At 41.8% G+C, this 27,112-nt stretch overlaps 1 protein-coding gene across 1 annotated transcript in view; it reads left to right on the top strand.

The window, feature by feature from the left end:
* The window catches only part of Ehd4 (EH domain containing 4), an 89,024-nt gene that overhangs the window by 13,034 nt on the left and 48,878 nt on the right, over positions 1 to 27,112 (top strand). The window contains exons 2-3 of the mRNA XM_076848505.1: positions 8,973 to 9,149; positions 20,686 to 20,783. Of these exons, the coding sequence (XP_076704620.1) occupies positions 8,973 to 9,149; positions 20,686 to 20,783 (275 nt within the window). The remainder of the gene's footprint in view (positions 1 to 8,972; positions 9,150 to 20,685; positions 20,784 to 27,112) is intronic.

The following is a 27,112-nucleotide window of genomic DNA, read 5'->3' as shown; positions in this document are numbered from 1 at the left end:
GTATCGCTTTAGTTCAATTGTGGTTATTTTGTGTGTGGAGTAAGTTGCATTGTGTCTTGGCTGGGTTTAGTTCAGCAGCAGAATCTCTACCCTGTAAACTTGTAGTATCCTTGTAGATTCCCAGAACCTCACTGAGAGGGAGTACTCCCACTGCTTGAATCCTGAGCCATAGAACACCTGGAAATGCAGCCTTTCTCTAATTCACTATCTTGAATCCTTTTTGTTTGTAAATTCTCATGCCAGCACCATACTGTCTTAAGTAATGTCACTCTTAAATACTTTTTAACAAATGATCGCATCACACCCTTCTCAGGTCATTTCTGTTTATTTTCCAAGTACTACAATTTTTTCTTATTCTTTGAGAACTTTAAAATTACTTTGTTAGTTACGTCAAAAAAAATCCTTTAGGAATCCATTTGCATTGGAACTATATTATATCTCTAAGTTATATTTTCATATTTTCTCTTCCCAAGCAGGACTTCAGCACTTCTTTGAGTCAGACCCTCTTTAATATATCTTAGAAAGGGATGATTTACTCCTACATATCCTATATAATTCTTATTAATGTTGTCCTTAGGAATTTTATACTCAGCTGTTCTTGTGAATAAAATTTTTTTCCTTTATATTCTTGGGCTGAGTATATAAAGCAGCTATGGAGTTTTGAATTTTTATTTGTATCTGGTCATTTGACTCTAGACCCTTTTCAGTAAATTCTCCTAAGTCTTCTTGATATCTGCTGTATTAGTTATATTCATGATTACTTTTATCATACTGAGAAGTGGGCGTACCAAGTTTCTCTGGTTAGCTTTCTTATTTCACATTAAGATATCCTCTGAGGTATTTATTTAATATTTTATAAATTAATCACATTAAGAAATTATCTCTTATTAATTTGAAGAATGATTTTATTTGAAAAACTAGAATGATTAATGAGTTTCGCTGAATGCCATTTTTACCTTTTCTTTTCACCTGTGTTCTGTAGCACACAATCATGGGGATAATTAATAAGTGTTTAGAGGGCTAAAAAGGATTCCATAGTCAAGTAATTTTGGAAAATGCTGTGATATATAAGCCCTTCCACCATGAAGACCTGTGAATATTGCAGATAAGAATTTGCAACCTAAAGTCTGTTGTTAGATTCATAAATTATAAGTTATCAAAGATATGAATATTCATTTGTGTGAGCAAATGAAAGACTGGGGTGATACAGGACTCTAAGAAATTGATTTGATTTCAACAGACTTCCTCTCCCTTTCTTCACCCTCCTCTGAAAGTCACGAAGGAAGGGTATAGGTAGTGGCAGCAGGTTAGATAGTAGTGTACTCCATGTAGTTCCCATTTAAGTAGTTTGAATTCCAGTCAAAGCTGAGGCAAGACTGCACCCAATACAAAACTGCACCCAATAAATTGCAATGTTTTGGTTCAATAGGCTAATTTCCATTCCCTGAGAAGGCACAGCAGTTTCAAAGATAACAGTTTGAAAGACCAGCAAGCAATCTTAAAGATAATATGTCAATGTTTTAACTAAATGAAAATAAAACAGGCTTCATACTTAAGGAAGGCATGGAATTTTAAATGGAAATTTTTAAGAGTAGAAATGAAGATCTAACTTCATTTTTCAATAATTTAAAGAAGATTAAAATTTTGAAAAAATATTTTTTTTAGTTGTCAGTGGACCTTTACCTTTTTTTAACTTATTTATATGCAGTGCAGAGAATCAAACCCAGTGCTTCACATGAGCTGGGCAAGCACTCTACCACTGAATTACAAACCCAGCCCTCAAAGAAGATTAAAATTTTAAAGTATGTATTTGTTCACTGATATCTATCTCAGCCTATTTATAATAGCAAGAAAGGAGAGCTATTTGTTTTTAATGCTGAGATTGAACCCCGGGCTTCACACATGCTAAGTAGGTAGTCTACAACTAAGTTACAACCCTACTCCCAAGAAGCAAAACTGTTAAATGCCTAACAGGAAATGGCAAACTACATTGATACATACTTCCCTCCGGGTTTTCAGAGTTTTGTTTTGTTCTTACAATCCTGGGAAACAAACCCAGGGCCTCATGTATACAAGGCAAATGTATTATCACTGTGCTACACTGCCAGCCTTTTTTATTTTATTTTGAGACATGGTCTCACTCAGTGAGTGAGACTGGCCTCAACTTTCGATCCTCCTGACACTGCCTCTTGAATAGCTGGGATTACAGGCATGTACCACCACAGCCAGCTTCAAATTTTTAATCCTGTGAGGAAATATTAATGTTTAAAAACTAATGCAAAGTTGTTTAGACAATTTAGGACTACAGTTTTGTAAAGAAAAAATCCTATTCATAGAAAAATGACTGGAAATATATCAAAATGCTAAAAGTAGTCATTACCTGGAACTAGTGTAGTCTCATGTGAGCTACTAAGCTTGTCCTCAGCAGTTTTCTCCTCTATAAGCTAAGGATAAAGATGTGTGTTCCAGGCTAGGGTTGTGGCTCAGTGGAAGAGCACTTGCCTCACAAGCCTGGAGCACTTTAATCCTCAGCACCACATAAATAAATAAAATAAAGGTATTGTGTCCATCTACAACTAAAAATTTTTAAAAATTTTAAAAATGTATCTGCTCCAGTGAAAGTGAGGATGTCAAGATGAATGTGTGCAATGCATCATAAACCATACAACACAACACAATTATAGAATAATGTGCTGTCTGATGGTATCTAGAAGTAGCAGTGATAGAGGTAGTACTTGTTTACCAGGGAATATTATATGCCCTGGACCATTTGATAAGATTTTTTTCAGTAATCAGTGTGAGATTCTTCTCCTAGTTCTGCTGCTTGGTGTTAAACACAAGGATGGATTAAATGATGGAAAGTGCTTTAAAAACATTTTCAAGTTTAGGGCTGGAGTTGTAGCTCAGTAGTAAAGTAGTTGCCTAGCATGTGTGAGGCACTGGGTTTGAGTCACACTATATATAAATTAATAAAAGTCAACACTAAACATATATATATAAAACATTTCCAAGTTTAGAAGAAATCAGTGTGGAAGGACTAACCTTTTCTTTCCTATCTCTTTCCTGGTGGAATAGTGGAGCAAGTATTATCAATAAAAATATATTATGTGAAACTTCCCAAAATTTATCATTAATATGTTTAAATTCAGTCCTAATTTAAAAATAAAGGAATAGCACTTCTCCACTGAACTCAAAGTTGTCCTTCCTATTAAGCTTCCTTTATATCTATATGGTTTAAAACCTTAGTAATACTCAAAGGAATGAGGTGATTGTTGGTTTAATTTCGTGCTCTTTTGAAAAATATTTCAGACACACCAATGAGTTGATCAATGTCTTTGTAGGCACAAACATATTTCCTGTTTTTCATCACAAATCATTTCTCTGGACTTTGATTTGATAATGTTAAATTAATGCTCAAACAATACCTCAAATATATATGCTGTATTATTTTTTAGAGTACATATTGAACTCCTATTTTTAAATCTTCCATTTGTCTATTTGTTATGATTCGCAAAACATGTTCCTGTAAACATTGCCATTGGAGGCTGACTCAGCCTCTCAAGCTCTGATTTAATGTAGGACTAGAAAGAAATCCTGCCTTTTAATAACTTAACCTGTTTGAGCCTTAAGTTCCTCATTTGTAAAATGGGAGTAAAAATAATAAACTACCCATAAGTAGTTAGGATGAGATGAGATTATTCATGTAAAGACTTTAGCACAACTTGGCAGGCACAGTAGTACCTGTCTGTAATTCCAGCTACTTAGGAGGCTGAGGCAGGAGGATCAAGAGTTTGAGGCCAGTCTCACCAATTTAACAAGACTCCTGTCTCTAAGTAATTTTTTTCACTGGCTAAGTATGTAGCTGAGTGGTGGTAGCAATGCTTGCCTAGCATGCATGAGGTCTTGAGTTCAGCTTCTATACAAAAAAAAAAAAAAAAAAAATCTAGCACATACCAATACCAAATCCTCAAATATTAGGGACATGAGTTACTAAAAATCATACTGCATCTCTTCCTATTCCAAACACAAGTGTGATAGACAAAACCTGGAGAGAATGCATGAAGAATTCCCAGGGGTAACAAAGTTCACAGCCAGAATTGTGGGTGTCTATCATTGAATAATGTTACTCTCCCCCACCCCACCTCAGTTCTTGGGACTGAACTCAAGACCCTGTGCATGCTAGGTAAGTGTGCTACCACTGATCTAAATATGCCCCCCAACTTTTTTTTTTTTTTTTTTTTTTTTTTTTTTTGAGACAGGCTCAATAAGTTGCTGAGGTTGGCCTCAAGCTTGCCACCCTCTTGACTGAGCCTCACAAGTAGCTGAGGTTACAGGTGTGCAACAACTGTGCCTGGCACAAGTGTGTGCTTCTATTTGAGCATGTTTGTTGCTTGGGAGGCATTTATAGAATTGTATTAGTTCTTTTTTTTCCTTTTACTTGTCTTTCAGTATTTGTTGAAGGTTAAGCATTTCCAACTTAAGGCTACATGGAAATGGCACTTAGCTAAAATAATGTCACTCTTATGGTGCTTATTTTTTAGGCATTGTTAGGCCCACCCTCAAGAAAATGGTGCTTGGGGGTGTTAAGAAACGTTTTGTTGTCCTGAGAGTTTTTTCTTCCCTTTGTCACAAAAGACATTCTTTCTATGAAGTTTAAGGAATTTGCTCCAGCCTAAGCAATTAAAGAGATACCACCCATATATACACTTGTGTCAAAGCAACTCCTTGAGGCCTGGGGATGTGGCTCAAGCAGTACCGCGCTCGCCTGGCATGGGTGCGGCCCAGGTTCGATCCTCAGCACCACATACAAACAAAGATGTTGTGTCCGCCAAATACTAAAAAATAAATACTAAAATTCTCTCACTCTCTCTTTAAAAAAAAAAAAAGCAACTCCTTGAGTGTAGCTTTGGCAGCTCATGTGCCCAGGAGCCACTTGGATGAGGCTGGATTGGGGACCTTGTTGGACAGGGACAAGGAGAGGTCAGGTCTCCTGTCCACCCTGCCTCTTCCGCACAGCTGCTTGGAATCCAAATGTCCGTACCTTTTTATGTTAATGGCTTGGCTCAAATACCTCAGAGTAATCACCACTTGAATTGGCAGGCCTCCCTGAGAACACAGGAAAGGGGAGCACAGTCTCTCCAAGGACAAGAATCAAGCCTCTAACATACAGGATGCCTGTGGAGTGGGCTGCTCAGCTTAGAGTCGTGGTGGATTATTTTCTGTAGTTTTCCTGTGGCCCCTTGTTCTTTGAACTTTTGTTATTGTAGATAACCCACAGAATCCCTGGGACTCCTAGTTTTAGGAAAGCCCCTGAGGGGTTCATAAAAGGGTTTAAACAGTGGATCAGCCTGGTCCATGTGGCTGCAAGGCTAATCCTCTAGGGTCCATAATACCTCAGGATCCCCTCCAACCCTTCCCTTCCAGGTTGCTATTTTGAACTTCATCACTTCAATGTCACTTTTTCCACGTCATTATCTTGGTTGTTTTTAGTTTCCTTGCTGCTTTGACATGTGCCTGCCTGTCCAGCAGTGTGGCATGTCTGCATGTCAGTGGACACTTCAGAGCAGTCAGCTTAGAGTTATATTAACTCATGTGTCTGACAGGTCCTACTGAGGGTGCCAGTGAGCTGGGGACCTAGGAGGGTCTCAAGGTCATGGGGCTGAGCCTGACGCAAGAGCAAAAGCCTTGGGCCAGAAGGAAGGGGCTCCGGGTCCTGTGGCCACTGAGTCTGACCAACAATAAGTCACTTTCCTGCACTAATCCATACTCTCTTCCCCTGTAAAGATAAGGGGTTAGATAAAATGACTCCAAAGACTGAGGTCTAAAGTTCTGAATCTGTAGGTTGTGCCCTGCAGAAAGTGATAATCCATGGGAAAAGAGAAAATAGGCCCACAACTCACCCCCATAGTAGGTGACAGGCAACAAACTCATAAGGGCTCCCTGATATAAATACTCCTTATCCTGCAAATTCCTTTGCAGTAAGATCATACCAACTGTTCTCCACCAACATAGCTAAGGATGTGTATTTCATAAGACCCTCACTGGCATTCAGTATTATGTTTTTTTAAAAAAAATTGTTAATATTCTATGTCTTTAATTTGTATTATTTTGATAATGAAATTGAACATTGAATTTTGACTTTTTATTACCTTTGGGAGAAAGTATCACTAAACAAATTAATAACCTAAGCAAGTTTTATAGTGCAGTGATTCCTCCTAGTTCTTCCTCTGTATCTGGGACCCAGAGACTGAATAATTCACCAAGGTCACCATTGAGGGGGCCCCTTGTACTTTGCATTGTTTCATGTTTGCAGCCTGCTTTAAAAATAAATTGACATTAAAGTTGTCTGGCAGGCTAGCTACTTAGGAAACTCTAGCTTTTATTGTCGCATAAACTTGAAAGTAGGAAACACCTGCTCTTCTTTAAATAATTTTATAATTGAGGTTTTCCCCTGAAACTCTTGTTATTCAAAATTAATAGAATTTGCTGTGCTCTTATATAAGTGAAACTTCAGAAGATAATTCAGTAACTTCTCCACAGTGGTCATCAACTTAAATACACTTTACACATGAGTTGTCCAACTGGGGACCCACTGCCTTACTATACCATGCACATGCCCTCTTATTCCTGCCCAAGGCCCATTTTTTTTTCCCGGGTCTGGAACCTGAAGGACTTCCTCCTGCCCATATCTGGGGAAGGTGCGGAGGAGGAGCCCTATGGCAGCAAGTCACTCAGGGTGAGACTCAACCCTGTGTCCTTATCCCAGAAGCTGATGGTACACCTCTTGTCTGGTTGTCTGTTTTACTGTATGTGTGATCTTTTTTAGGCTGGCTGGTCCAGCCACCTTCCTCTGTTAACACTGAGCCTATGGAACTGGGACTATTAGGTGTCAAACCAACCCTTGGACATGACCCTTTTGTGAGTTGGGAACTGTGTGCCTCAGGGAGCTCAGCACTGGCTCCCTTTCTCAGTTTCTTCCCAGGGCCTCAGGTCCTACCCTCATCCCAGCCACAGGGCATAGAAATTAAACTGGACATTGCAGGGTATGCAATGAAACTTTGAATTCTAGCTTTGCTGCCAAATGACTTCAGACTTGAGATCCCAGAGTGGCTGTGAGCCTGAATTCCATATTCATCTGGGCATTTGAAATCCTCATGCTCTGGAGACACTTTGAAGGCTACAGTTTCACAGACTGAGAGACATTCTCCCAGTCACTTGTACCAATGCTCCTACGATTTGTGTGTAATTTTTAAAGAATTTATAAATGAGGACATTTGTGCTCCTGAGGATATTTACTGGGATCTTAGATGCACTAAGGTTTTCATTGAAAGAGTTTTGAAAAACAATATTAAATTTTATATGAACATGCTTTGAAACAATAGCACATTCTTAATCCAACTTCTCTCTAGAGAGGATGGGGAGAACTGGCCTGCATCATCACGGAGGCCAGAGAACTGCACGGGGGACAGTTTGGAGAGCCCTTTTCCCTTAATTAGAGAAAATAGAGGAAGCCTTATACTCAGTGGCATACCCTGGGTGAGGGTCTTGAAGGTCCCTTATGCTCATCTCTGAGCAAGCCACTCACTCAAGGCCAAGTTTAAACCCATCTGGAGAACTGGGCACAGTGGCATAAACCTGTAGTCCTACCTACTCAGGAGACCAAGGTGGGAGGATTACCTAAGACCAGGAGTTTAAGGCCAGCCTGGGCAACATAGCAAGATCCTTCTCAAAACAAAGCAAAAACAAAAAAGAGAGCTCAAATTCAGAAGTCAAACTGCCTGCATTCAACTTCCTCTCAAACATTTCTTGTGTGACCTCAGGCAAGTTACTTAGCCTCTGATGCCTCAATGTTCTCACCTTCAAAATGAGGATAGTGTTATCACCCACCCCAGAATGTTGTAAAGACTAAGTCATAGTGCAAAGAGAAGGCTTTGTGCCTTCTTAGTAAACACCAGGTGACTTTTTTTCCATAATTACTCTTGATTTAGGGAACACTTTGAAATGATGTATCTATTCTAGGGCTCCACAACTTCACAGAAATGTAGATACTTTGGGCAAAGTTAAAACTAGCATCACACCAATTAAAGGTTTATTGCCTACTAAGATTGTTAATCAATTTCTATTTTCTTTACATAGAAAACAGTTTAAAGGGTAGCTTCATTTCTCATTCTTATAAAGATGGTAAAATTGTGTTTGACATTTGATATTTGGTTCTTTCCTTCTATCCCTGGGCCAATCAAGACTTTTAAAAACAAATAGTTTAGGACCAAATTGTTTGTTTCAGTGGGGAGCTGCAGAAACTCATGCAGGTTTTCTTCCTTGAACCCTTCCTTCCCTAGGTGAATGATCATCCATCCCTCTGGCTGGGCTGGGCTGGGACAGGACTCTGTCCCCTTTATTTTTTTTCATTGTTTTGTGGTGCTGGGGATCAAACACAGGATCTCAAATATACCAGACAAGCACTGTACCATGAGCCCCATTCCTCAGGCCCCCGTCACCCAAATGCCTTGTGGAGCCCACAAACAGACGAGTGCAGTAACATGGTGAGCACCATGATGACTGCAGGCACAGGATGCCTGGGGACCACAGAGAAGCTGTGCCTGCTTGCAACTCAGTTGAAGTGAGCCTGAGCAGGAGCCTGAGCACAGGAGCCATGGGGCAGGCGCTTCTCTTGGTGGCTTCTGCTGCATCAGTGGAATCACAAACAAGAATTGCTGTGCTGAGCAGGAACACCTTTAGAAGGCCTAATTAAGTCCACAAGAAGTCTGACTCTATCACCAGGTTCCTCATAATGGTGGAAAAAAATACTTCAAAAAAATTTCAAGCTTTAAGGGCCGATTTCTCTCCTTTTCTTAAAGTTAATATTTTCAAATTTTTAAATGATTATGTAAAACATTGATAATCCCAGGCAGCTTTCTGACCTCTCATTTTGTGACAGCTGCTCTGCTTTCTTTTCCTTTCCCTTTTCCCAGATACCTACTGGAGCAGGATTTCCCAGGCATGAGGATTGGTCCAGAGCCCACCACCGATTCCTTCATCGCTGTGATGTATGGGGAGACTGAGGGCAGTACCCCTGGGAATGCATTAGTCGTGGACCCCAAAAAGCCATTTCGGAAGCTTAGTCGCTTTGGAAATGCCTTCCTGAATCGGTAAGGATCAGCAAACTGTCATTTTTGGTCAAGATGTTTAAACTTTTTTTATTGCCAATTGCATGTAAAGATTCAAAAATAGAACAACAGTTTCTAGAAGAGAAAAGTCATAGAGAATATGCTAGTTGTGTTCAAATATCTGTTAGTCTACCAGAGGACATCAATATTTATACCTGTTCTGGGTGGCTTCGTTGACCAGAGCTAAGTCCCAAGACTGGACATTTATAAGACTTCACAGAACAGTTTCTAATAAATTGAAATGGATCAGGTTGTCCTGTCTCTAGTCATGTTAAGTAGTGGCTGAATGCCACGAAGTGCCCGGGCTTCCTGCAGTCAGGGGGCTTATCCCAGGGAACACCTAAGTTTCTTCTGACATCTGAATTTAGTCTGCTGACTCAGGATAGGTCACCTCACCTCCCTGGCTATTCCTTTTGTTTTGGTTATGGTACTTTGAGCTGCTTCCTTGTTCTATGGCGGGCAGGGGAAATAGAGTAAAATCAAAAAACATTAATTTTATTATTTTATAGATACAAAGTTGTGGGATTAGGGCACAACTTTGTGAGGTTGTAGCTCAGTGGTATGAGTGCTCACCTCACATGTGGAAAGCACTGAATTCCATCCTCAGCACCACATAAAAATAAAATATTGTGTCCATCTACAACTGAAAAAAGTATTTTTTAAAAAAAGTTGTGGGATTAATTCCATCTTAATTAGAGATGTGTTTTATTTGTACCATCCCCATAATCTTTCAGCAGAGTTCCCAGTGAAGTCAGTGGGTGTTGGCACTGGGTGGGGAGAGCGACCCAGCCTCATCTGCAGCTCTGCCTTAGCACACATTCTGCTGTTATGACTTTCCCTACCTGTTTGCTACTCCTAGCCTGCCTTTCTTTTTTTTGTGCCCCCCCACTGACTGTTTATGATTTTGTTTTTATTTAGTTTTCATATATAAGAGAAAACTTGAGATACTTGTCTTTCTGTGTCTGGTTTATTTTGGTTAACATGATGTCTTCCATTCCGTCCATTTTGCTGCACATGACAGAATTCTATTCCTCTTTATGACAAAATAATACACATATATGTGTGTGTATATATACATATATGTATATTTTTTGATAGGCAGCTGAACTGATTCCATATATTAACTATTGTGAAGAGTGCTGCAATAAACAAGGGCATTCAGGATCTCTTGTTGTATGCTGACTTCATTTCCTTTGAATCTGTACCCAGGAGTGATGTAGCTGGAACATATGGTAGATCTACTTTTAGTTTTTTTAGAAACTTCCATATGGTATTCCATAATGGCTGTATCAGTTTACCTTCCCACAAGCAGTGTATAATACTTTTTCTCCCACATCCTTGCCAGCATTTGGTGGTTATTGTTGTTTGTTTGCTTGTTTGTTCTTTGTTCTGGGTAATAGTCACCTAACTGGAGTGAGATGGTTCTCATTGTTTTGATTCTTATTACCTTATTGGCTAATAATGTTGAGCATTTTTTCACACAGTTATTGGCCATTTGTGTTTCTTCTTTTGAGAAATGTCTATTCAGACCATAAAATTTTTTAACTGGATTACTTGTTTTTTTGTTGTTAAGTTTTTGTTTGGGTTTTGTGTGTGCATGTTTTTTGTTTTGTTTTGGTACTAGGGATTTAATCCAGGAAGTCTTAACCCCTAAACCACATTGCCAATTCTTTTTATTTTTAATTTTTGAGACAGGGTCTCCCTAAGTTGCTTAGGGCCTCGCTAAAGCTGGCTTTGAACTTGAGATTCTCCTGCTTCAGCCTCCTTAGCTCCTGGGATTACAGACATGTGCCACCAGCTGTTAAGTTTTTAGAGTTCTTTGTATATTCTGGGTATTGAACCTCTGTCAGATGAATAGCTGGCAAATAGTTTTTCACATTCTGTAGGTTGTCTCTTCACTTGGTTTGATTGTTTCCTTTGCTGTACAGATGCTTTTAGTTTGAAGTAATCCTGCTTATCAGTTTTTGCTTTTGTTTCCTATGCTTTTGGGGTCCTATCCAAGAAATCATGTTCATGGATGGAAAGAACTGATATTATTAAAATGTCCATACTTACTTTGTTTTTAAAACCCCTTTTCTTCTTCCTTATCAGCCTCCACCTGCCTCTCCATTTTTTTCTTTTGCATGTCTAGCTTTAGAGATTGGGGGAACACGTTAGAGATTGAGGGAACACGTCAGTCATAGGAAGAGGAAAGCTGGAAGAGCAGTTCTAGCCTGTTTCGGGAGAGGAAGTAGGATTGGCTCTGACAGACTGACAGCAGCTTGAGCTGTACTTCTCCTTTCTAGATGTTTCTAAAAATAGGATCGGATACTCCCTGCTGACTGCTGCCCTCCCAAAGGCTGAGGTGCCTCCTTGCACAACTCCAGGGGGCACCATTCACATGGATGCTGGAATAAACATGTGCCTAACACTATGCAGCAGCGCTGCTGAGTGCGGTCATGGCAGCCTCCACGGGTGCCTTCTATGAAAAAGTTTTCACAGAAAACAGATGCACTCTAGGCATCTAGATGCTCTCTGTTGCAAATCAAAGAAAACTTCCAAGCAGCAGCAAGGGAACTTGGCAGTGGGATGAGCAGGAGCGTACGACGACGTGAATGGAGTCATGGAGAAGTTCCATCTTATTACTAACAGTGACTTGCAGAACACTGTCCAGATGACTTCCCCATTGCCACTCAGGATTCTCTTCTCCAAGAGGAGCTTACCCTTTAACTCCAGAGCAACTATGTGGCAGCTTCTTCTTGTGAGAGAAGCAGAGGCTGAGCCCAAGGTGGGAGAGCCTCAGAGTATCAACTCCCTGAATCTCCTGGGTTGTGTGCAATAGCATTGAGGGGAAGTAGTACAGGAAGCACCCCCATCAGGGCATCCCTGAACGCTGCACAGGGGGCAGGCAACAGCTCAGACTTCCTGTCCCAGGACTGGCCCTGGGAGGTTCCGGTGGCTCTGGAAAGTACAAGGCACAGGATCCATCCCCCTGAAAGACTGCTCTGGAATATTAAGGTTTCATTACCACGGCCCTTTGTCTTGTACTTTTTTGCCTGGCAAAGGTTTAAAAAAGAAATAAGCTGCCACTTTTTTCAAATTCTCATTTTATGTATTCACAAAGGCAAAAGCAGGAAAAGTAGTTATTGGCCTGTCTGACTTGGGCAAATGATTTACTTTCCTAATAAAAACTGTGTGTTTTTCAAATCTCAAACACACAGCAGATAAGTATGGAAGTATTCAGGAAGGATTTTGAATAGCAATGTTATCTCAGAATTTAAAACTTGCTGGAAATAATTCATGCATTATATTATCAACTATTAATTGAGTTTAGAATAATATGCACAATAAGAGGAAATAATTATATGATATTTACCATGCGTCAGGTACTGTTCCAAACTTTACTTGTATATTAAACACAGAAAGTTGAGGTGTTTTGGCTTTAAATTCTCATAAAAATCCTTTGGCATGGCTTTTACCATTATACCCAAGATACAGAAGAGGAATTGAGGCATAGAGGAGTTAATTTCCATTGGGTCACTCCCCAATAAGTAGCAGTGTTGGGACTGGATCCCAGGCCATCTGTCCAGAGAGTCTCTCCATAGATAATACTGAGCTGCCCAATGGAATGGCATTAGGATTGAGTCCTTGCCTACTGCCCCTGTTTAACTTCAGGGCTATCCCCAAAATTGCCTTCCAGCAGAGATGGTAGAGATGATAGTGATTGTTCCCCAAGGTGTAGTTCACATAGTTTCATCTACATAATGCTTGAGGGGTTGATAGACAACACAATGTCCAATTCATAGGTAAGAAAACTAGAAGCAGAAAAAAAATGTTTATTCAAGAAGAGGCTGTCAAAACCAGGCAGAATCAGGACTAGAATTCAGGTTTCCCCTTCCTGTTTACCACCCTGTGCCTAGCTAAGCACTGACAAAGGCTTACGTGTAAGGGATGTGCCTCATGGAAATTCATAGCACATGTTAGAGCAGACAGTCTGATCAAGCAGTGACGGTATCTGCGTGACATTACTGCTTCACAAAAGCTCTTATTTAAGAAAGAGTGTCAGTTGGCACAGGGCGCTCAATCACACTTACATGACTGTAGCATTGTTATGCTCGGATTCGGGACCCCCAAAAGACCACCAGAGACCAAGATCGATGTAAACAGCAAAGAGGTGTTTATTGTTAGCTAGCTTGGTCCTCCGCGCGCACACACACAGCAACTGGTGACGCTAAGAGGCCCCAACCCCAGGGTTTGCAGCAGTTTTATACACTCTTTAGGGAAGGCAGGGACTTCACATACATCATAGCATCTCTTAGCAAATCATCACACACCTTGGGAAAATCAAATAACAACTCTAAAACATGATTAGCACATTCACTGGCAGGAACAAGTTGGGTAGGGGTGATTGGTTACTACAAGAGGGGGATTATTTGAACTGATTGGTTTAAGCCAAGAGGGGTGTACGTGCTGCTGAACTACATGGTTTCCCAACACGTAATCAACTACCATAAACTACTGGGAGGGTCATCTGGCATCCCAGGTATTTCCCTGTCTCATGCTGATTGGTGGCTGCTAGGGGGTTGCTATGGATCCCCACCTAGCCTGACTGAGTCAGGGACACCTGGTGCAGCAGATCTCTCCTGTTATTTGTAGATAAACAACTTAACAGGGTGGGAATGTGCCTAGGAGTGCTCTGTGGGTCTTTCCAAGGACAAAGGTGATGTCCCTTCCTTGGACAGGCTTTGCTCTGAGGTAGAGGCTGGTTTTTCAGCATCCTTCTGGGAACAGTAGAAGAGTCAAGTATTTCACAAGGTAGAACCAGGTGATGCTTGGAACACCACCATCCATCATTAAGCAAATCCAGTGGAGCCTGAATCTCAGTCTCCCGGGCTGATTTTTGAAGAGGCTAGCAGAGGTCTGTGGTGCATTTCTGAGAAATGAAGATGAATTCCTGAAAAGACAGGTGCAAATTATAGAATTGTTCACACTTGAACGATAAAAGGAGGAGTTGAGTCTACAAAAAAAGGAGTTCTGAAACTTCACCATGTTTGGTAGATGTGTAAATCAAGGCCTATTATTTTAGTTTAGCTATGGGCTGTCCCCCAAAAGCTCGTTATAAGACAATGCAATGTGAAGGTCACACCTGATAATCTAAATCATTTCATCTCTGAAAAAAGATATTTTTTTCCTTAAAAAAAAAAACAAAAACAATTTCACCATTGCTTCCCTTGAGAGAGGAGTCCCATGGTCCACCTTTTTTGGAGTGGCACCATTGCAGTGGGTTATTGACATTTTACAGTATATCAGGAGGCAGGTCACCCCAGGAGGAATGGACCCAGCCAGCTGCATGCTGAGCACACAGCCCCTGGCGACCCCAGTGCATTTCAGTCAGTTCCAGAAATATCAGGGATGAGGACCGACATTTTCCCATGCAGTCTGCTTCTGAATTGCATGTTGTTTTCCCCACAGTCTACTTTTATAAAAATTAGAAATAATTTTTAATCCAGATAGTTAAGAGATATTGTGTTTAGTCTTAAAATCTGGTATTTTATTTTTAATTGTAGTCTCTCACAAAAGAAATTCCATTTTTAAAAAATAACTTTGATCGCTTGCCCTAGGATTTAAATTTTTGAAACTTCCTTTTGAATTGAAGGAGTCTAAACTGTCCCTCCAGTGCACTGTCATTTTAGGCAGACCTGATGATGGTTCATGGTGATGGTGAAAACCACTGTCTTAGGTTTGTGTGATAATTTGCCCATCATAGAACACACAGGTATGGTTTTGGACTTGTACTTCATTTGTTACCTCTATGTAAATAAATGAGGGTTCATTCAATATTAATTATTTGAGTTTTAGATATTTAGTCACTTATTAATCACTTATTTACCATTGGGAATTTTTTTTGGTTGGGGGTGGGGGGAGTACTAGAGATTGAACTCCAAAGTGTTTAACTGCTGAGCCACATTCCCAGCTCTTTTATATATTTTATTTAGAGACAGGGTCTAACTGAGTTGCTTAGGGCCTTGCTAAATTGCTGAGGCTGGCTTTGAACTCTCAATCCTCCTGCCTCAGTCTCCTGAGCCACTGGGATTACAAGTGTGCACCACTGTGCCTGGCCCATTGGGAAATTTTTTAAAAATGACTTGCCATATGTCCACAACTTGGGGAAGACACACACACTGACTTCTCCACCTAATTTAGCTGCAGAAATTAAGGAAAACAGGCTTTTGCCAAGAATCACTCTGGACACAGCAGAAAAAAAAAATTTTATTTAAATCTGAAAGGATAACTGTTTTATGTTTTGCTTATGTTTTGTAGTACATTTGTCATAATAACCACAATAAACTGCCAAAGCTTTTCCTGTTAATTTTTAACCTTGGGACTTGAAGTGACTTCCAGATCATTGTTCTTGTTTGGCAGCTGCCTATACGGGTCCAGCATTCCAGAAAACTAGCTGTACTCCCTGGGCTCAGACAGATCCTCCAGGCTGATGCATTGCACCCAGTTTTCACCACTGGCCATCAGGAGAGGATTTATAAAAGTAACTGTTTAGGTTGAACCATGTGAAATCACCAGGCTTCAACCATCTTTTACCTTTCAAAGTGATAATTTCATAAGATTTAGTCAAAGGGCAACCAGGGGCTTTTATATAGTTTAGATGTGGACTTCAGTTCTTCCTGGGCACTAGAAAGTTAGCTCAGCCATTGTGGCAGGACCATGTAATAATTATTACATTTAATTGTTAAAGTCTTTTTTTATAGACTGTGTCCTATTCTCCTACTTAGTATGGGTGTGTAATTTCTCTGGTTTTACCCATGTGAATAAAATGGGCTGGGGTCAAAGGAAATGCTTTGAAACAGTTCTATACTCTCGCCACTGTAAGTTTAAATTTATTTCAGCCTAATAGCTAGGTTATAATAGTTATAATAACCTTGTAATAGTTGCTCAGAGAGGTTTAGAGACCCACACGAGGGAAATTGGTAAAAGCACACATCTGCCTTCTGTTCACTGCCCCTACTCTCCATACGACCAGGTAGAGAGCAAGCTCCACAAGGTAGCCCCTGGGAGAAGAGCTCCAGGACTGTGGCATGTCACTCATGTTTCAAGATATTTCCCTGTGTGTGCTAAAGGGACACAAAAATCATGATTCAAAAGCATGAGGAGGCAGGTTAGAAGGAATGGACCCAGCCAGCAGCATACTGAGCACACAGGTCCTGGTGACACCAATGTGTTTCGGTCAGCTCCAGAAGTATCAGGGATGAGGACCTGACATTTTCCCCTACTATTACCTCAAAAGCATGAGGTATTAGTAGCCATATAGCTAAGACCCTGGACTCCACAGGCAGAATTGCCAGGTATCCCAGTTCTGTCTCTTGTTGGCCATGGGATTTGGCAAGTTACAGCATGTGGACTCTCTGGGCCCCAGTCTTCTTTATAAGATGACAGCTCCCAGCCCATAGGCCCCTTGAATTGTGGAAAGATTTGAGTTCATGTGCAGAGGAAATGCTTAGAACAGACCTGACACATAGTAAGAGGTCAGTAAATGCTGCTGCTAGTTTATTGTTTTTACAAATGCCACAGAGATCACTGTTTCATTAAAAATTCAGTCAGTGTTAAGGTTCTTTTACAAGTTGAATTCTTGAAAAACTGATCACTGAACTCTCCTTTCCAGCCAGTCTTTCTGCCCTCTAGTTGGAGAAGCCTCATTATGTTATGTCTCTTCTAAAGCCATTTTTTCTTTATACAAAGTTGTCTCTTTCCTCAGCTGAACTACATTTTAAAAAGTTTGATTCTCCTCAGGGCTAATTTGATCCAAATTTGATTATTATTGAATCTAATATGATTATTTGGTATTTATAAAATCTCATAAATCTATGGGGCTGGGGTTATAGCTCAGTTGGTAGAGTGCTTGCTTCACATGCACAAGACCCTGGGTTTAATCCCCAGCACCACAAAAAAAAAAAAAAAAAAAAGACCCTCATCTGTGAAAAAAAAAAAATTGATCATTGACTTGGAATTTTAGCATTGAGAAGCAATTTTAAGTAATCTATTCTCTCGCCTCTCACTTTACTGTGAGTCAGGACTCCTGGCAACATGCCCAAAACCTTACAGCCTGTGCCATTAGAGTGTCAACCACTTCTTTCTGCTACCCCGACCTTCCCTAGATTTGGAGGTGACATGGAATGGGGACCCAGCAAAGAATCTTGGTTCCTCCCTTCCCTTCTTTGACTTTTGAATACAAAGCTCATCAGGTCAGCTATGGTTCTAACCAGCACATGTCCACATATTTCATGTGGAGAAGGCCAGGCACAGATGTACTTTGTGTTAATCATTCAGGAAGGAGTAGGAAATCCATCCTGGAACAGCAAATCTGTGTTTGGAAACATTTCAGCAGAAAGGCACAGGCCTCGCCTGCACCAACTGTGATGGATACAACAAGTGAGCTTGCTTCCTACCTTCCTTTCTGAATGCAGAGAGTAAAACATGATTGATAGAGAAGCATTAGGCACTTTCTGATTACAATAAAATGTGGATTTTTATTTGTTTGCTTTTTCTTTTGTGGTACTAGGGATCTAACCCTGGGTTTGGCACATGCAAGGAAAGCATTCGGCCACTGAACTGTACTCTCAGTCCTCTAAATTTTTCCTATTTTAAGCGAAGATCTCACTAAGTTGTCCAGGCTGGACTCAAGCTTGTGATCCTCTGCCTAGGCTTCCCAGGTCTCTGGGACTCTAGGCATGTAGCACCACCATACCTGGCTAAATGGTTTTTGAGAATACATCCGTGGGCTGGAGATGTGGCTCAGTGGTAGAAAACTTTATGGTTCTAGCTTTACAGTGCAGCTGTGGCAGCCTTGGGGACTGAGTGCTCATTGGTGCTCTGTGCTCTCCTGCCCAACCCCACCCGTGCTCTTTCATGGAGTAGGATCCAGCTTTGCACACTCAACTTCAGCGGCCCCTCTCATGTGCCCCCAAGGGCCGCTCTCTTCCTTCTCCTCCCCTTGGCAGTTGTCTAGGCCCCTGGCCTGGCTCCCTTATGTGTCGTGTGGTGACATCAGCTCACTGAACTTTTTCTCTCTGGTTCGCACATTTAGCCTCTGCTGTTGTCGGGACGCCTGGGAGCTGTTAAAATGCCGTTTCTTTATACACAGGGAGTGAACAGTATGTAAATATTGAATCCCTGTGTCAGCCACACACCAAAATCTAAGGGTTTATGTTTTGGAAAAATTGATACTGAGTGTGAGCTTGTGGTTTTGGAGAAACATCAGCCTCCCCATGGGAACAGTTTGTGAAAAATAGTTTCATGTAGGTGCAATATGTTTAGCATCACCAGATGTCTTGGGCTGCTTGATAGAAAGGAGGAAATGACAAGAAATGGGGGCCACCCCATATGTGCTTAGAACTCAGTTTCTCCCTCAGTTCTAGACAACTGGGTAGTTAGTTGTGTTTTGCTCTGTGAATTTACAAACGGTGCTTGGCAATCCCTATATGTTTTACTCACAAATCTTTCCTGGCATTGGGCAGTGTAGTTCAGGGTACAGGGGTGGGGAGGGAAAAGCAGAAATGAGCAATTTATTTTAAATTTACTCAACCCCCCCCCCCCGCTTTTTTTTTTTTGGTACCGGGGATTGAATCCAGGGGAGTTTAACCACTGAGCCACAACCCCAGTCCTTTTTAAAATATTTTGTTAGAGACAGGGTCTTGCTGAGTTGCTTAGGGCCTCACTAAGTTGTTGATGCCAGGTTTGAACTCTCAACCCTCCTGCCTTAGCCTCCCCAAGTGGCTGGGATTACATTATGTGCCTCTCTTGACCCTCTATTTTTAACATTGCATATTTAACTAAATGGGTTGCTTTCTACTCATCTGATATCAAAAATGCTAAGTTGCAGGCTGGGAATGTAGTTCATGGTAGAGTGCTTGCCTAGCATTGTGTGAGGCCCTGGGTTCAACCCCAGGACTGCAAAAAAAGAAGGAAGAAAGTTTAGGTCTCTAGTCCCCAGTCAGCCATGCATTAGCACATGGCCTCAAGTTGTCTTCCTGCTTTGTGCTGCAAGTTTTCCACCTGAGAAAGGATCCTCCTTTCCCCTGCCTTCCTGGGATGATTTGGAAAGATAGGAAAGAATGTATGGAAAAACTTGTCCTGAGCACCTTGAAGCAAAGTGATGTTGAAATGTCAAATTGGTATCTGGGCTTGGGCTGCCCTCCCCTGCCTGTGGAATCAGTCTGTTCATAGGCACTGTGGAGGCTGGGCGGCCTCCCTGTCCCGAATTCCCAGCATACTTACTTTGTGAGTAATCCCCACCACTTCCACTGAATGGAAGAATTGAGCTGTTATCGAGTATTTTCAAGCTTTCTGCCACACAGAGAAAGAAGATGGCCACTGATAGGACAGGAAAAGGAGAGGCACTCCTGTTTCCTCCTTAAAACATACACAGGACCTAACAAAGATCCAGACCAGGCTCTCTTGCCTCTGTTGGAAGTAACAAAGTGCTTCCTGCTGTTACTCATAGAGTTTACAGTGGTAAAGCTACAAAGAACGTCACCAGTTTCTGGTCCAGAATGTCTCAGCACCCATAAGGAAACTGAGGTCCAAAGAGGGAGGCCCTTGTCCAGGGCCCATGAAAATCATTGGCAAAGACTAAGAAACTGAGCCCAGGTCTGCCAACCCCCAGGCCAGAATTTTCCTCCTACGCCAATCTGCTTCCATGAGGCCATCGCAAAGGTAGCTGACTAAAACCAGAACAGGAAGGACTACAGTCAGAAGAAGGAAGTGGCATCAGTCAAGTGAGAGATAGGAAAGAGGCTTAGAAAAGCTCATCCAAGGACCCAGCCACAGCCCAGTTGTCTGCTGCCAGGGAACTTCTAGGACTCCTAAACACCTAGAAGATTTGGGGCATTGCACATAGGTGTCTGCCCTTCCCTGGACCTAAAACCAAAGAGGAATTGGGTGCTGAATTTTGGGGAACCAGACAAGGAAACAGGCCCCAATACCTCCAGCCCTCACCCCAGGGAATGGGCAGGACAGGACAGGGAGTTTGGGGTACTGTAGCCAAGTGGGGAAGTGCCCTCTAAAGGAGTCATGGGATTTCCTACAGGAGAAGGGATGCTTGGGCAGGAAGAGCAAGGAGGAAGGAAAGGGAGGCTCATGGACTTGAGTCAGGTTGACCTGGATGTAAGATCTAGCTCTGAGTGACACTGAGCTAGTTACCCCAAAGTGATAGTAATTTTTTTCCTCGGGAGGTTAATATGAGGATCAAATGAAAGTTAACAGTTAGAGATCGAGTGGTAAGTAGCCAGCCTACCTCCCACACCCTGTCCCATAGGATGGCATCATTGTGTGGCACCAGTGGAGTTGCCATCATTCTTTCAAAGCCCCTGCTGTACAGGCAACTTTACAAGCTTCTTTAGTGTCCTCCAACCTCCTCTACACCCCCACTTAACAGACATAAGTGGGCCCAGAAAGCCCTGGGCACCCGGAGTTAGAGCCCTTTGTGAGGCCCAGTTCTGACCCCGCCTTTTTTGTCTGGTTCTTCTAGGTTCATGTGCTCCCAGCTGCCCAATCAGGTCCTGAAGAGTATCAGCATCATTGACAGCCCTGGCATCTTATCTGGGGAAAAGCAGCGCATCAGCCGAGGTCAGTGCTCCATCCTGCCCCCTCTGCCCTCCTGCAGGACTGTCTGAGATCCTCTCTGATATGGGAAGAGGATCATATTCTTTTTTCTTTCTTTCTTTTTTCTTTTTTTGTATTTTGTTTAGAGACAGGGTCTCACTGATTTGCTTATTGCCTCACAGTTGCCGAGGCTGGCTTTGAACTCACGCTTCTCCTGCCTCAGCCTCCTGAGCTGCTAGGTTTACAGGCGTGCACCACCATGTCTGGTCTCTGTCATATTCTTCCCATCCTTTAGCACAGCCACTGTCCAGGACACCTCACAGCATCCCTGGATAAGTTGAAGGGCCCCCAAGAAACAACCAGGGGGTCAGCATCACAGGCTCTGCATTTCAACTGAGAAACTTTCTGGGGTCTTTCTAAAGTCTCCTCATTCCTTTAAACTCTGTCATCTGTTAGTACACAGCTCTGATAAGTCTCCAGCATTTGAGAGGGGAAATATCTCTTGCTAACTATTCACCTGGACACATATTACAAAAAACAGAGGAGGCAAGCTGGACATGGGAGAGAAGAGAAGCCTCCCAAGCTCCTTCCTGCTCCCACTTCCATGGATCCCCCAGCAGCCCTTGTATCATCCTTTCACTGAGCAAGCCTTTACTGGGCACCTACTTGGTAGCAGATGCTGTGCTATTCACTGGGGACGGTGCAAGTTCTTCCCTCAAGGGGCTCTTGTTCTGGTGAAGAAGTCAGACATTGATCAAGTTGTCATAGAACTCAGTGGAAACAGCCTGTAAGGCATTCAGAGTAGATCTAAGAAGAACAAAAATATTTCAACCATGGCATGGACTTCTTCAGCCTTGAGCAGACAAGGCTGAAGCTACAGTTGTTTGCAGACCTGGGCATGTGGTTTCTACAGATGGCCTGTTGCCTCCCCTCTCTCCTGAAGAAAGGGGCTGTCAGGAAGACCAGAGGACATTGATTTACAGAGAGGAAATGCGTAGTTGGGAGGGTATTAGGATGGATTCCTGTGGTGACAGGGGCAGGTCAACTACCTCCCTTCATCCTGGCTGTGGAAGAAAGGATGCTTCCACAAGGCTCTGCTGGGAGGGAAGTGATGTGCAGATGAATTGTTTCTGTCACACCTCACTAATAACTCTTTGCAGCCTCTTGAACAGCAAGCCAGTAAAACCATTTTGAGATGTGCTGGCATGCCAAGGCTGAGCAGTGGTGGTCTGGGGTCATGACCACAAGTATGGCTAGGCTGTGAGCTCCCCATAGCTCACCAAGCAGAAGTGCAATTATGCAGGCCCTGCAAGGGTGCCGTGACAGGGGCAGGGGTAAACAAAGGGTTTCTGAGGCCAGTAAGCCCTTTTCCCATGGCATTTCAGAAATGCTGACTCTGCTGCCTCCCTGCTGCCATCTTGGACCTGCAGAGAGCTCAGGGCTGCCCAGAACTAGACCCTTCCCAGGGTTTGTCCTGCTGCACACTGATTCAGCCAGGGATGCTGGCAGTACCATTAGGCCACCTAAGGCCTCCCAGAATCTTGCAACTAGAGAAAAAAAAAAAAAAAAAAGATGTGTACTATTCTTTTGTTATAAATATCTTTGTTGGTTCTATTCTCTGTTATAAAATAGCTGTTGGAGAGGCTGGGGCTGGGGCTCAGCAGTAGAGTGCTCACCTAGCACATGCGAGGACCTGGGTTCGATCCTCAGCACCACATAAAAATAAATAAACAAAATAAAGGAATTGTGTCCAACTACAACTAAAAAATAAATATTTTTTAAAAATAAAATAGCTGTTGTAAATGATTCAATGGGTCACTAGTAACAATTTTAAGTGGGCTTCTCTGACTCCTTAGAAATTTCTCCAAACATCATTTCTAACAGAAATGTGATTGCCATACACATTTTCTACAACTTGATATTTTGACATAACAGTTTATTTCAGACATCATTTTATGTAAGAATATTCAAATTATGTCACTTCTTTTAACAGCTGCTTGGATTCCAGGAAAGGAACTCCCCATGGTTTATTTAACTGATTTGTGATATTGTGATTATTAACAGATTTTTACTCTTCGAGTGTTACTTACAGACATCCATATTTTGGGGCATAACTTTATACCTCATTGTCCATAGATTCTCTTATTTTAAAGAGCTAGTTTAGAACCATTAATCTGGCCCAAGAAAGATTGCCTTGCAGATAAAATTTTTTGTTTGAAAAAGAAAAATAAGGCAAGCCCAACATCTTATAGCTTTTCTGTGCTGTCTACTTGACTACCTCTGCTTATCTGTCTACTTGACTACCTCTGCTTATCTGACCAAAATATGTTGGAGAAGTAGGTGATCCTGGTAAATCTTTCTTTTTATTGCAGAATTTTAAGACCCTTAGAGTATGGCTTCTACCTTATCTATTTCTTTTCACTTGTAGGCCTTTGACCAAACTTAACCTTTCACAGTCTTCAGTGTTTCTCCTTTACTTAGTAATTATAAGCGTCTTTCAAACTGTGGTTCCTTTCCAATTATGTTGAAGCCTGGCATGATGCTCAGTGTGCTTTGAAGATCGGTCTTTTTCAACCCTTTATAATATGATCTGACTCATATCCTGGTCTGATTTACCACGGCGTGCACTTCCTCACCTTCCTCACATCCTATGCACAGAAATAGCACATATGGTTTGAGCCAGTCAGCTGGTCCCTGCTGCTCTGACAGACATAGCAATTGGTGAGGAAGGACCTCAAGCCACAAGTGACAGCACTGCAGCTGGCAGCTGGGGATCCCAGGCTTGAATGGTCACATGGTGTTGGGGCATGGCTGGTGGTTAGTCAGTCAGCTGACATTTTCAACACATTAACCCCAAAGATTATGAAGTATCTTAAAGCAGTTTTTAGCTTAAACTATTGCAAATACTGCTTTGTTCTCAAATATGCTTATACTGATGTCCTTTTGTCCAGCTTTAGATAGGTCCCATCTTCTCCAGGAAGTGATGTCAGCATTGGGCAAAGGAGTACATGCCAGTTGTGACCCCACAGACATTTAAAACATTGGGGGGGTCTCTGCCTCCCCTTCAGGTGTTTTGCTATGAAACAGGAAAGGGGGCTGCTGATATATAACTGCCTTCTCTGTTTTCCTTTGTGCATTTTTATGTATTAACCCTCAAAAAGCCTAGTGACTTATCTTTCTCATCAAGTAGGCCTCTTTTACATTTAAAGCTTTAGTTGAAGTGTGCATTAGTGATAGTGTAACAGCTACTGTGTATTAAGCCCTTGCTATATATGTCTAGCCCGTGCTAGTTGATTAGAATTTAATATCTATTTGAAACCTAAATATAATCTTGAGCAATCAGAACCAAGGAAACTCCCACTCACCATCACACTGTAACATTAAAGCATTACACAGGCAGGTCAGATCTGAGGGACAATAAGACACTCTCCTTATACAAGATAGCATTTATTTTAGAAATAATATGGAAGCAGCAGCAGAAGTGATAGGCAAGAGTGGAAGAGAAGAAAATACATCACTGGATCCAGAGAAATACCAACATCTGATCATGAACCTGGGGAATCCCAGGGCAGCTTTTCAGGATCCTGACTGGGAAGTCCCAAAAGGAGCATCCTCGCCACGGGTGAGACTCCAAAGTCTTATTCCCAGTGGGGATCCTTAAATACAAATTAGAACAGAGAAACTTCATTCTAACAACCTACGTGACCTTGTGATACCCTGAAGGACACTTCATCCCCCCAAGGACTGGCCATATCCTGAAGGGAGGGAGTGAGGGATAAGTCAATGACTGAGTTTTGAATGAGGCACACCCGCAGAAAAGTTGGCTTCTTTAGATGTGCCATCAAGGATGTGCAAAGGTCATGGACAGGGAAGATCTTTAGTAGTTTTCTTAGCCTTTTACACACCTCCAGGAAAGCTGCTGTACAGCCATCATGGAAATTTTTTCCAGCTGCCAGGCAGATGAGTGACCAAGCTGGACACCTGCAGAGTGGGTTCAGTGAAAATGATTGACAAGATACTGAGTTTGGAGAACAGGCTCAAAGGAATGACTGCTTCTAGCAGTAGCTGAAAGTCAAAGCCATGTGGGAACCAGCCCACCCCTACCTGGGGAAGACTTCAAACCCTGGGCAGAGAGTTTGCTGGGAAGGAGGCTTAGATGCAGGAGGAGGTGGGTGAGTATATGGTGACTGCTGAGCATCCCCAGGAAGACACATTGATTCCATCAAACCCTGTGTTGTCAATCAGCTCAGGGCCAGGCAGACTATAAAGGAAGGTTGAGCATCAGTGCTGCTTTGCTGAGAGTCACATGGAGGCAGGAGGGACCTGAACTTCCAAACTGGTCTCACATCATCTTGGGCAGCTCTCACACACATTAGCCAGGTCCCAGAACCCTGGGGACCAGGTGGCCTCATGTCCAGTGAGAATGTACCCCCATAAGGAGTCCAGATGCCTTAGTGGTAAAAACAGAAATAGGAACTCTGATTCGCGTGCCTCACCTCACCTGTGGCTCCGTGCTTCCTCATTAATCTTCTCTCATTGCATCATAAGACCTGGGGCTTTTATATTCTGTGCTGGGGAGAGGAGCCAGTGTGATCACAAGCATAATGTGGGCATTATACAGCCAGTACATACCCTTCTCTAGGTCAGTCACTGGTGACAAGAAGAAACACTTGACCCTTCTACAGGATAACTTACATTCCATGGTATAGGTTTGATACAGAACATGGCCAGCTCACTCGTGTTAGAGGTGGTCATCACTAGTTCATGTTCATCTCAGTATAACCTTCTCACCAGCAGACTCCAGCAGTTACCTCAGAGGTCAGGACATTGTGCTTGCCTCCAGCCTCCTGTTAGAGTGCTCTGAGCTCCCTTCAGCAAGACTGCCTAGTCAGCCAGCCAGCAATTGGGGGAGGAACCATCATGTAAATCTCCTTTTTATGAATTATATAAATGAACCCATTCATGCCCTTGATTTTGGAGCAGTCATTAGTGTACTGCTCTGTAAAGAAATGTTACCCTTCAAATGCTCCCCAGTGTAATTATAGTTAGCAGAAAATCTTTAGGAATAAAAGATTAAGTTTAGTTATTGAACTATTTCCTGGCTGGCATAAACAATTGAATTCCCATCAAGCAGGAATAAAAATGTTCTGATATATTTATAATAGCTTTATTCTAATCCATTAATAGCCACCCTAAAAGTTCCACAAACTTTTCTTGATTCTTTTCTTGCCAACAAAGAATGAAATTTTGAAAACTTGAGATTTTCTGGATTGTTTTCCTGAATTGGTTAGGTAAAATCTGAGCTAGTTCATTCTAGATGGAACCTCCTTTTCCCCTGATGACAGCACCTAGGTTTTTTATTCTGTGCAATGAGAAGAGCACATTTATCCACATGCACATCCTTGTTTTTACTCCTAATCTGTTATTGTTCTGGCTCCTGCACTGTTTGCTTCCTACAACACTGTTTATTCCATGCAGAAACTAAATATAAGCTAGGATTTATTTCTGGACTTGGCATGGACACCAATGTGTTCCCACCTTCTTAGGACAGACCTCTGGGTTCTGGCTTCACTCATGACATCCCTGTCTAAACAAGAGAACACTGAACAATTCTAGTGGGGCCGCCATTGTACTTGTCCATCTGTATGTAGCACAGTGGTGTTTTGAGATGCTGGTTTTGTTGCATAAATTATTCCTGTGGTTTCCTAAAAGTGTGAGGTTTGGGGTAGCTTTCAATAGACTTGACCGTAGCAACAAGAATGGTATAGTTTTCCCTTTTAAAAATAAAAATAATTCTATGGGCTAGGGTTGTGGCTGGGTTTGATTCTCAGCACCACATTAAAAAAATAAATAAAATAAAATAAAAATATTGTATTCATCTACAACTAAAATATTTTTAATGTAAATAACTCTACAGAAAAAAGAAACAGCTCTTAATCTGAATTTTCAAACACATCTATTTATTCTTCTCAGACCAACAGCTTGTCAAGTGAAAATCTAAGAATATCTCCTATGTACATGTATGATTACACTACTGGTGTGACTCTGCTCCATGTGCAGCCAGAGGAATGGGAATTTGTGCTCCATTTGGGTACAATGTATCAAAAAGCATTCTACTCTCATGTTTTACTAATTAGAGCAAATTTAGAAAAATTTTTAAAAAGAGTGTCTTTCCTGATATTGAGGCCCTTGTCTCTACCAATCCCAGCCTGTTCTTTTATTTTTTAATATTTTTAATTTTTTAAAATAGTTTTAGATGGACACCATACCTTTATTTTGTTTATCTATTGTTATGTGGTACTGAGGATCGAACCCATGTGAGAGGGAAGCGCTCTACCTCTGAGCTACAACCC

This window comes from Callospermophilus lateralis, chromosome 3 (assembly GCF_048772815.1).
Source record: "Callospermophilus lateralis isolate mCalLat2 chromosome 3, mCalLat2.hap1, whole genome shotgun sequence".
Taxonomy (NCBI): domain Eukaryota; kingdom Metazoa; phylum Chordata; class Mammalia; order Rodentia; family Sciuridae; genus Callospermophilus; species Callospermophilus lateralis.
The sequence above is the reverse complement of the archived record's forward strand: the minus strand, read 5'-3'. Positions and strand labels throughout refer to the sequence as shown.